General features: G+C 41.3%; 1 protein-coding gene across 1 annotated transcript in view; it reads left to right on the top strand.

Moving 5' to 3' along the window:
* The first annotated feature begins 2,167 nt into the window (after positions 1–2,167).
* The window catches only part of LOC115217253 (calmodulin-lysine N-methyltransferase-like), a 113,571-nt gene continuing 103,432 nt past the window's right edge, over positions 2,168–12,306 (top strand). The window contains exon 1 of the mRNA XM_029786893.2: positions 2,168–2,900. Coding sequence (XP_029642753.1) covers positions 2,694–2,900 — 207 coding nt within the window. The 5' untranslated portion in view covers positions 2,168–2,693. The remainder of the gene's footprint in view (positions 2,901–12,306) is intronic.

Here is a 12,306-nt window from a genome sequence, read left to right on the forward strand (position 1 = left end):
ATGCATGTATGTATGTACGTACGTATGTATGTATGTATGTACAGATGTGTGTATGCACCTGTGTGTGTGTGTGTGTGTGTGTACGCGCGCGCAATATGACTTAATAAGATCAATAATTGAAATCGCAACGAAGTCATATTCTCCGCTGTCCCCACCACCACCACCGCCACCACCACCTTACTACCTACTGGCCTCTTTCTGTCAGAGTTTAGAGCTGGAGGGGAAGGAAGTGGTAAAGTGTGTGAGAAAGGGGGAGAGAGAGTGAGAGTAAGAGGAGAGAAAGAAAGAGAATGAAACAATAAGAGCGGGGAGAGAGAAAGGGAAGAGGAAGGAATGAAGTGTGCGTAGAGGTATCGGTGAAAAAGATATAATAGAGGGGAGCAAGCGAGAAGGTCGAATAGTGTAAAAGAAGGTGTGGGGGGGAGTGTAGAGAGTATAAGGGGAAGTGATGTAGAGGGGGATGGAGGGATGGAGGGATAGATTGATAGATGGGAGAAAGAAGGGGAGGAGGAGAGAAGAGAAAGAGCGAGAAAGAGAGTGAAGGAAATTGTGTGTTTGAGGAAGTGAAATAATGAATGTGACTTTATGACAAGAGATATGGCCGAGCGTGAAGGAAGGAGTATATTTGAATGAAGGGATACTCAGATGCACACATACACATACATACATACACATGCACACACACACGCATGCATGGATGCACACACACACACAGATTGATAGATAGATAGATAGATAGATAGATAGATAGATAGATAGATAGATAGATAGATTGACTGGTTGATAGGGAGAGAGAGAGAGGGGGGAGATCAGCGAAATGCGAAATTGATAAACAGTGTTATAGTGATGTTGCGGGAGAAGAAAGTCGTAAGAACAGAGACAGAGAGGGAGGGGGAAGAGACAGAGAAAGAGGGGAAGAGACAGAGAGAGAGGGGAAGAGACAGAGAGGGAAGGGGAGAGACAGAGAAAAAGGGGAAGAGACAGAGAGGTAGAAGGAAGAGACAGAGAGGGAGGAGAAGAGAGTAGAACAAGAGGAAAAGAAAGACAGGGAGAAGCAAACCGCATCGATGGAGAGATTAAAACGTGAACAGAGAAAAAGAGAGATGGAATAAATGAGAGAGTAAGGAATGAGAGAAAAAGAGAGAGAGAGAGAGAGAGAGAGAGAGAGACGGAGTGAAAGTAAGGATGAAGAAGACTACTGCAAAGGGAGGAGAAAGATAGACAGATAGATAAAAACAAAGAGAGAAAGAGATAGAGAGAGGGAGCGAGTGAGTAGGGTTTAAACCGTTGATGCGTCTGTAATCTTCATCTATTTTACTAATAACAGCAACAAGAACAATTAAAACGCCGGCTTACATCGGTAGGTTGGTCTCTTCAACAGTTTGGAATCACCGGCAATCTCATTTTATCACCTTCTTCTTCTTCTACTTCTCTTTCTATATTCTTTCTCTTTCTTTCTTCCTTTCTTTCTTCTAATACACAAGCTTCTCTCTCTCTCTCTCTGTCATCTCTCTGACTTTCTATTTAATAACTTGCTCTCTTTACTGCTGCATTAAGCCCATCCCTCTCTCTTTTCCCGTTCCTCTTCCACTCGCTCATTTCTTTCTCTCTTTCTCCTCATCTCCCCCTCTCTCTCTCTGCATGTTTCTCAATACATCACCCTCACTCCTTATTCATACTACCACGCTCACTCTCACCCTCTTTTCCTCTCCTGCCTTTTTCTTTCTCTCTTTCCACTCCCGCCACCACTCTTAACCCTCGTGTCATATCTCCCCCGTCGCCCTTTCTCCTTAACCCTCTCTTTCGCACCACCATCCCCACTAATTCTTACACTCTCTCCCTCCCCTTCTTTCTCTCATCACCTCCTCCTCTCTCTATTATTAAGCTTCTTCCTTCTTCAGAGTAACAACCTGTGTTTTTGTTATTGTATTTCTTTCTCTAAAACTTTCTCTCCTTCCTCTCATAAACAAATTTACAGTCACACATTTCACCTGGTTTTTTTCTTTCTTTTTTTTGTTTTTTTGGCTTCTGATTGATTGATTATTGGATTATTTGTTTATTTATTTAATTAATTAATTATTTCTACACAAGTGGATTAAAATAAAAAAAAAGGGGGTGGGTGAGGGGAAAAAAATCAGAAAGGATTAAGGCGAGATGAACAGGAAGAGAGAAAGAGAAAGGAAAATGGACAAGCAGAGAGGAGTGTTAAAGAGAACAAGCGATAAGGGAGAGAGAGAGAAAGAGAGAGAGAGAGAAAGAGAGAGAGAGAGAAGAAAAGAGAGATAAGAATTAGCAAGAATAACAAATGTGATTACAACTACTAAAGGCTCCTTAGCGACCACATTGTACACACGTTAATGCAAGCAGACACATGTATAACATCATAAATCTACGCTCCGTTCATTTATTATACTAACAATACACGGCAAATACAAACGCACATATCAACGCTATATACGTATATATACATACATACACGCGCACACACACATATATACATATACACACACATATATATATATACATATATACACACATATACATGCGACGAGTCTAGTGCATGTGCGTGTGCGCGTTTGCTTATCATCTCTATGGTCGTTGTGCACGGTTTTAGTGGTTACAGTTCGGCAGGGGAGGAGCGAGGAGTCGACAGAGCGTGATCTCTGGTTTTAGCAGTTTCCGTATTCAAAACCATGGAGCCCGCAAGAATACGCTCCGACACGGACAGTGGCAAAGAAGAAACGGCGATAGGAAGCCAAGTGCCTTCTGCTACAGCTGCACAACTGCAGCATCCACATCATGTCCAATCAACTGGAGACAACAAGACGAAAAAGCCAACTGAAAACGACGGAATTATCAACGGGGCCGTTGCCATGCAACGTTGGCAGATTTTAGCCAAGGTAAGCGTGCAACCATTCCGTATATTTTTTCTCTCTTTTATTCATTTTGTCATTTGTTTTGTTGCAAAGACACGTCGCACAAGACGCATCCACTCGTAATTCCAACGATAATTCCAAGTCCAGCCAGTGGTTCCTTTCACTATATCTTCCCCCCTGCAATCGTTCTTCCATTCATTTTTGAATTGACGGGGTATTTACATTCTAACCGGTAAAGGACCCGCTCCAATATCAATAACCACAATATATATATCAGATCTTTTCTTCGCCTAACATACACGTTGTGTAATATTTCTTGTTGCAACTGTCAACATTTTGGCATGCTATATTAAACTAACTGCGGTTGGTTAACACTAGAACACCACTTTATATTTCGTGTTACACCTATACATTCAATCTCGCTCATTTTGTTTACATTTTTTCCCGGCAATAATAACCACTCTGTCATCGACCGACCAACCCTCACCACGATGACCTCCCTGCTGGTCACAGCTGTATTTACTGACTGACGACCTCAATGCATCTTTCAAAGAGCTCCGTACCATTCACCATCTACATCAATCTTTACATAAAATATCTGGATGGCATTGAGGACTCTGTGGAGTTTTTTCGAAAGCATATTCAAGAATTCAGTGGAAGCATCGATAGGCGATCAGTTATTCTTAAAATAACAACTGTAAAACAATTCAAAACTTCAAATTTACGTAATCTCATTTCACATTTGACTATCAATATTTTTGCGCTATTCATGTTAAAAATCGATATTTCTGAGTTATTCCTAGGTCTTCATCTGGGACCGCCAGCTAGCAATTACTGCTATCTCCAGGTGTTTTACTTAACGGAATGGTTTCAAAAAAAAAAACAGTTAGGCATATTCACTTGGAAGAAATAAATCTTTTCTCTGCAGTACCATTCGAAAACGGCACTTACAAAATATCTCATTATTATCGTACGTGGCTTATATACCATGCTGGACAGTGTAAGGTGAACAGAAGTGCCGGAATATTTCTGAAAGACAAACTTCGAAAACGGTCAGTTGAAAACTACTGCATCGCAAGTTGATTCTTACATTTTGAGCTTTCTTTGAGTAAAAGCTTATTTGAATGAAAAAGAAAAAAAAAAAAAAATCAAGAACTCAATATACAAATTTAGTGTATAATGCCACAACTTTAGGGATTGCTTCAACATAAATTTATTATTAATGGTAACATATTATAGTTTAATAATTATTTTAATTTGGAGCATTTTGATAAATCATTGAGTTTGTGGCTTTTTTTATTATCATATTGGCATAATTTGGGTAGGTCTGCAATATAATATTCTTCCCGTATCTCAATTATGCCATCATATGCCATTTACAAGTCTCACAGAGCTTAATTATCACCTGACCACATCTTCATCTTTCTTTGGCTTTCTTCTATCATTCTTATCTGCTTCTATGAGAGTTACGATTCGTTGCCAAATCACGATACCGTCTTTTAGGATATAAGGTATATAAATAAAGCATAAAGGTGTCATTCAGACAAATAGTCAACCTAAATGGCAAAATATCAAAGAATTAGTTGTTTTTTTTTGGTTTTTTTTACTAGTTGGTCATTAAAAGAAGAGCGGTGTCCATGACCTTTATTTTTTCAAGGCCACCCAGGCTGATGGGAGCAAGAGAGGAAGCTATCCCAAAACCAGGGATCTGGCCTGAACGCTTGCAATAGAGTGAGCCCCACTTGGAGTTTGTAATCTTGCAAGCTGTTGGCATGAAAAAGCACCCTGTACATACTGTTCCCTCAATTTTCTAACACACTGCACCCCTATTTGATGATGATGCTTTAGGCAACCCTGTGATGGCTGAAACAAACTGAAGAACTACTATCTTAAGGAAATGAAAGACATATTTGATAATGTAGTCTTAGATACACTATGCCTGAAAGAAGGCTGGATTATCATGATTGGACAGTCTCTGAGCATCAGTCTGTTCAATCAGTACTGACCTGTTGATTAAACAATAACAAGACAGATTAACTAGTTGACTACTAAAATAATAAAAGACTATTGTGAGAGGTATTAAATGACCACACAAAATAACATTTAAAAAAAAATTATTCTAACAATATACAAATGTCTAAATTTTCAAAAACCTTCTACCATATTCTTAGAAAACCAACAGTAAAACTTTGGGAAAGTGTCTTTAACTATAGCTCTGCACCTACCAAAACTTTGTAAGTGGATTTGGCAAGCCATATGTATGTAAGCATGCATGAGTGCACACGTGTATATACATATATGTATAGATATGTATGTATGCATGTGTGTATATACATGTATGTATAGATATATATGCATGTGTGTGTGTATATATATATATATATAGGGGGAGAATTCACAAAAAAACAAAAGACAAAGACAGGTGGTGTAGACAACAAACAGATGTATTAGTATAACACTTGGGAAGTGAAAAAGTCTTTAACATTTTGAGCCTATGCTCTTCCACAGAAAGGAACATAGAAAGAAACAAGGAGAGAAAATAAAGGTTGTGTAGTGGCTAGCGATCTATCATGACGAATGCCGGACAGAAGGGTCACACAGGAGAGCTAGGAAGGAAGGTAGATAATAAAGTAGTGGTGATCCCAAAACGAAATGCATGCATGTATATGTATGTACAAATATATGGGTGTGCCCTTGTTTTGACATCATGTGATATATGTAAATGCACATCACCATCATACATGTGGCATACTTTATTTTCAATCTTCCATGAAAACATCTCTGACCACAGGTGAATAATATTCTACTAGGAAACAGGTAAGGGTTCACAACAGGAAAGGTGTTTGGTTATAGAAAACCTGTCTAGCTCATGCCCAATAAACTCCATTCAACTCATACCAGCAAGAAAAAGTGGACCATAAAACAATGATGATGATATGACATTAATTGTCAACGGACCCATCGCTACATACTGAGTTCAAATTCTGCCGAGGTCGACTTTGCCTTTCATCCTTTGAGGGTCGATAAATTAAGTACCATTGAAACACTGGGGTCAATGTAATGACTAGTCCCCTCCCACCAAATTTCAGGCCTTGTGTGTATAGTAGAAAGGATTATTTATCAATTCACAATGGAGCCATACCCAATGACTGGTGCAGCAGTACCATAGTCAACTGCTACAAGGTAGGGTGATGCTCTAGATAGAAATAACTACAGAGGTATCAACTGTTGGACCAGGTGATGAAGGTCTCAGAGAAGGTCATAACCAATCTCATTAGGGAGAGAATTTGTTTAGATGAAATGCAGTTCGGTTTTTACCAGGTAGAAGCACCACTGATGCTATATTCCTGGTCCGACAACTGCAGGAGAAGTACCTAGCTAAAGATAAACCCCTCTACATAGCTTTTGTAGACTTGGAGAAAGCCTTTGACAGGGTTCCCCGTTCCCTTATCTGGTGGTCGATGCGGAAACTGGAGATTGAAGAATGGCTAATAAGGGCTGTACAGGCTCTATACAGAGAGGCTGTTAGCAAGGTTAGGATTGCAACGAAATAGTGAAGAATTCCGAGTAGAAGTAGGTGTACACCAGGGCTCAGCCCTCAGTCCCCTTTATTCATCATAGTCCTTCAGGCAATAACAGAGGAATTCAAAACGGGATGCCCCTGGGAGCTCCTCTATGCCGATGACCTAGCTCTCATAGCAGAATCACTACCGGAACTAGAAGAGAAATTTCGGGTGTGGAAGCAAGGGTTGGAATCAAAGGGCCTTAGAATAAATGTAGCAAAGACCAAAGTATTAGTAAGCAGCAAGAGGTACTCAACACACATCCCCTCGGGTAGATGGCCCTGCTCAACCTGTAGGAAGGTAGTAAGGTAGCTAGAAACTCCATAAGATGCACCCAATGTAAGTTATGGACACATAAGAGGTGCAGCAACATTAAAGGGAAATTAACAGATAAGATAGCTTTCATGTGCGGCAGATGCACAGGGACAATAGACACAACAGACACTCAGAAAACAGATTCCATCACACTCCAGGGAGAGAAACTAGAAGTAGTTGATAGTTTCCGCTACCTGGGAGACCAAGTTAGTAGCGGAGGTGATGCACAGAGAGTATCACCACTAGAATACGAATAGCCTGGGCAAAGTTCAGAAAGCTCCTACCCCTACTGGCAACAAAAGGCCTCTCCCTCAGAGCAAAGGTAGATTGTATGATGCATGTGTGCGAACTGCCATGCTTCACGGTAATGAAACATGGGCTGTGACTGCAGAAGACATGCGTAGACTTGAAAGAAATGAAGCTAGCATGATCCGCTGGATGTGTAGTGTCAGTGTGCACACAAAACAGAGTGTAAGTATCCTGAGAGAAATGCTGGATATAAGAAGCATCAGATGTGGTGTGCAAGAGCGACGCTTGCGATGGTATGGTCATGTGCTGCGGATGGATGAAGAGAGATGTGTGAAAGTGCCACTCCCAAACAGTTGAAGGTATCAGGAGGAGAGGTAGACCCAGGAAGACATGGGATGAGGTGGTCAAGCATGACCTCAGAGCATTGGGCCTCCTGAGGCAATGACGAAGGACCGAGATCTCTGGAGATATGCTGTGACTACAAAGACCCGGCTGGCTTTCTTCTGCAGCAATTCCACATACCCCCTACCCATTCTAAGTAACCCCGGATCCCCAAAGTACCCCGGATCCCCAAAGTACCCCACGATCCCCAAGTACCCCCGATCCCCAAAGTACCCCGGACCTCGTTGCCCCCGTGCCGCTGACACGTTAAAATGCTCGAACCGATCGTGACGATGCCGGACCCTCCGGCCCCTGTGCAGGTGGCACGTAAAAAGCACCCAATCCACTCACGGAGTGGTTGGCGTTAGGAAGGGCATCCAGCCGTAGAAACTCTGCCAGATTCAGACTGGAGCCTGGAGCGGCCCCTGGCTTCCCAGACCCGGTCAAACCGTCCAACCCGTGCTAGCGCAGAAAGCGGACGTTAAACGATGATGATGATGATGATGATGGAGCTCTAATGGTAGGTCAGGAATATGTGCTACACTGTATCATGCTAAGCATGACTGTGTGATAAGAAGCTTGCTTTCCAACCACTTGGTTCTGGGTTCAGTCCCACTGCATGGCACCTTGCACAAGTGTCTTCTGCTATTGCCTTGGGCCAACCAAAGCTTGTGAGTGGATTTGGTAGATGAAAACCGAAAGAAGCCTGCTGTATATATGTGTGTAGGTGTGCAGGTGTGTGTGTATTTGTCCCACCACCACCACCACCACTTGAAAACTAGTGTCAATGTGTTTACATCCCTATAATTTTGAGGCTCACCATACTCAAGATTGCTCCAATCTGGCCATTCATCAATGTTTACAATAGGTGTAGGAGTGGCTGTGTGGTAAGTAGCTTGCTTACGAACCACATGGTTCTGGGTTCAGTCGCACTGTGTGGCATCTTGGGCAAGTGTCTTCTACTATAGCCTTGGGCTGACCAAAGCCTTGTGAGTGAATTTGGTAGACGGAAACTGAAAGAAGCCCATTGTATATATGTATATATATGTGTGTGTGTGTGTGTGTGTATGCTTGAGTGCCTGTATTTGTCACCCCACCACCACTTGACAGCTGATGCTGGTGTGTTTACGTTCCCGTAACTTAGCGGTTCAGCAAAAGAGACCGATAGAATAAGTACTAGGCTTACAAACAATAAGTCCTGGGGTCGATTTGCTCGACTAAAGGCGGTGCTCCAGCATGGCCACAGTGAAATGACTGAAACCAGTAAAAGAGTAAAAGAGCAATTCATTCACTTCACCTGGTGACTCCTCATGTGAGTCCCCAGGCCACCAAAAGCAATATGGAGATGAACGTGAGCTTGACTTATTAAACAGCATGTGATCCAGCTGAGAAATCACAATGTGAGCAACGGTGGCTTGTGGGAAGATTGTTCTGTTCATTTCTTTTCTTATTTTCCTGTAACTCTTCTTCATGTTGTATCCTTTGGATTTTGAAATTTTGAAGCTGGTAAAAGCACTCTCCCCTCCAGTTTATATGGTTTCCCTCAAGATTCTGAAAGTTTTCTTTTAATGTTTTAATTTGTTCTTATACTATAGAAGTGGCCGGCCTACATTACATCATAAATTTACAAGCTGACCATAAAAGATTTGTTTTGGTATTTGACCACTATTCATACAAAGGATGTGTCTACAGCATTGCTTCTGAATCTTGATCAAGAAAGCCTCTATACTGAATATGCCACACATTTCCAAGAGAGTATGTATGTATGTGTATATATATATATATAATATATATATATATATATATACATGATTCAATATGTGATCGCGTGTGTATCTTGGCGATTTTTTTTCCCTCCGTCTTCCTTCCTTGGATCTTTCCTTTTCCTATGTTTCTGACGAAGAGCTCCGCTCTAAACGTTAAATCCTCCTTCTTTCTTTCCTTTCCTGAGCGTCCAATAACACTATACTTGTTCCACGTCCTCGTGTTGTGGTGTTTTCTCTTTGTATTTTCATGTTTGGATTAACTTTATATATATATATATATATATATATATATGGATCAAAACAGTTTGATTCAAATTCGTTGGTACTCTTGAGTTTCAAGTGTGATGATAGTCATCAGCCAAAAACAGCTGACAATTAGCATCATGCTTGAAACTCAAGAGTACCAATGAATTTGAATCAAACTGTTTTGATCCATACATGTAACTCCCAATAAATTGGTTGAGTGCCCTTCTTTTATTTGTCCACTCACTCGTATATATCATCATCATCATTTATATACATATATATATATATCATCATATATATATATATATATATATATATATGTAAGTATGAAACAGGTTTCTCCTCTGTTTCCATTTACCAAATTCACTCACAAGGCACTGAGCAATGTTGTACTATAGTAAAAGACACTTGCCCAAAGTGCCATACAGTGAGCGAGACAGAATCTGAAACCAAGGGATTGCAAAGTGTGTTTCTTAACTAGACAGCCATTGTAGAATAAATATCATGAACAACTTTATTGAAAAAAAAACTCCATTTTTTTACCCACAGCCAATGTCTATAATTTTTAGCAATATATATCTGTTCTTAAGACACACACACACACACACACATACACACACACACACACACATACACACACACATACACACACACACATACACACACACACATACACATGCTATGAGCTTTCATGCAATTGTTGTCCACCAAATTCGACTCACACTCATGGCAGACACCCATAAAATTATTAACCATCTTACAAACAATAACTCTGATCACCTTTTCAAACTCCACCTGTCAAACACCTGTGGACATGACTACAAAGTCAGAAAACAGCACGGCTCCCATGACTTTCGGAAACATTTTTTCACGCTAAGAGTTGCTGAAGCATGGAACAAACTGCTGACATCAGTAGTTAGTTGTCGGAGCACTGCATCCTTCAACACTTCCATGCTTCCTGAGATTCGCCAACACTACACCTGATTTTCTCCCCTCCATACACACGCAAGCATGTATCTGACTCATACACCGTTCACTTTCCAGACATTTGTACATTACTGCATATGCTTTATATGCACTTTTGACAAGTTGTGGTGCACCTGAGCACTGTATACAATAATTTCATTGTTAAAATATTGGTCACACTCCATTAAAACAGAATAGGAAACTTTGACAAGCTTCATTAAAGTAGCATAGGAAACCTTCACAGCAGCACACCTGTTTCAGTCTTCATTTTTTTTCTCTCTCTCTCTTTCTCTCTCTCTCTCCCTCTTTCTTCCTCTCTCTCTTTCTCTCTCTCTCTCTCCCTCTTTCTTCCTCCCTCTCCCTCTCTCTTTCTTTCTCCATCTCTCTCTCTTTCTCTCTCTCCCTTTCTCTCTGACTCTCTCTTTCTCTTTGTCCCTCTCTTTCTTACTCTTTCTCTCTTTCTTTCTCTCTCTCCCTCTTTCTTTCTTTCTTTCTTTCTTTCTCTCTCTTTCTTTCTCTCCCTCTCTCTCCCCTCTCTCTCTTCCTTTCTCTGTCTCTCTCCCCTCTCTCTCTGGCCATGTAACCTTGTACCTCCTCCACAGCAAGACACCTGTTTCCGCCTGTCTGTCTCACTATAACCTTTCATCATCTGACACAAGACCACCTCCTCCAATGTCCCCTCCCCTCGCAAAAGATTTTTGTCTTGCAAGTTACTTGGTGACCCTGTCAGTGCAGGTGCCACTTAAAAAGCATCCAGTCCAGACTGTAAAGTGGTTGGTGTTTGGAAGGGCATCCAGCTGTAAAAACCTTGCCAAAACTGACCTAAAAAGCACTAACTCCTCTCAGCTGAGTGTTTGATGTCAGGAAGGGCATCCAGCTGTAAAAACCTTGCCAAAACTGACCTAAAAAGCACTAACTCCTCTCAGCTGAGTGTTTGATGTCAGGAAGGGCATCCAGCTGTAAAAACCTTGCCAAAACTGACCTAAAAAGCACTAACTCCTCTCAGCTGAGTGTTTGATGTCAGGAAGGGCATCCAGCTGTAAAAACCTTGCCAAAACTGACCTAAAAAGCACTAACTCCTCTCAGCTGAGTGTTTGATGTCAGGAAGGGCATCCAGCTGTAAAAATCCTGCCAAAGCAGTTACTGAAGTTTAGCGCAGGTTCCTGCCTGGTCAGTTCCTGGCAAACTGTCCCATCCATGCCAGCATTGAAGCTGGACGTTAGACAAGGATGATGATGATGATGATGAATGGGCTTAAACCTGGAACCACAGGGTAGGAAAGAAAACTTCTCATCCATGCACCCATAAATGTAGAGAAGCTGTCATCATCATCATTATCCACATCATCATCATTACCGCCATCATCATCATCATCATCATCATCATCATCATCATCACCCTCATCATCCACATCACCATCACCATCATCATCATCATCATTATCATCATCATTTAAAGTCAACTATTCCATGCTTGTATGCATCGGACAAAATTTGTTGAGGTAGATTTTTCTACAGCTGGATACCCTTCCTGTTGCAAACCCCTCACCTGTTCTCCAGAATGGAGATATTCCTTTATGACCATTACATGCTGTAAAGACAAGGGCACACACACTCACACACACACACACACACACACATACACACACACAAGGTTGGTCTGTGGTTATAGTAGAAGACACTTACCTAAGGTGCCACACGGCAGGACTGAACCCATGACCTCCTGACCAGGAAGCAAACTCCTTGCCCACACAGCCATAAACACAGTGGCTGTGTCAATACAATATTAGCAATCATTAGTAATTGTCTTCACTTCTCTGACTTTCCTCTCACTGAGCTTTATTGACTCTGCTGCAATTGTATGATTTCTTTATTGTCAGTTGTTTAAATAGCTTTATTGACACAACGACTGGCCTGATGTTACATCGAGTCAAGTCAAGTCATA

This window comes from Octopus sinensis, linkage group LG11 (assembly GCF_006345805.1).
Source record: "Octopus sinensis linkage group LG11, ASM634580v1, whole genome shotgun sequence".
In the NCBI taxonomy this organism is placed as follows: Eukaryota; Metazoa; Mollusca; class Cephalopoda; order Octopoda; family Octopodidae; genus Octopus; species Octopus sinensis.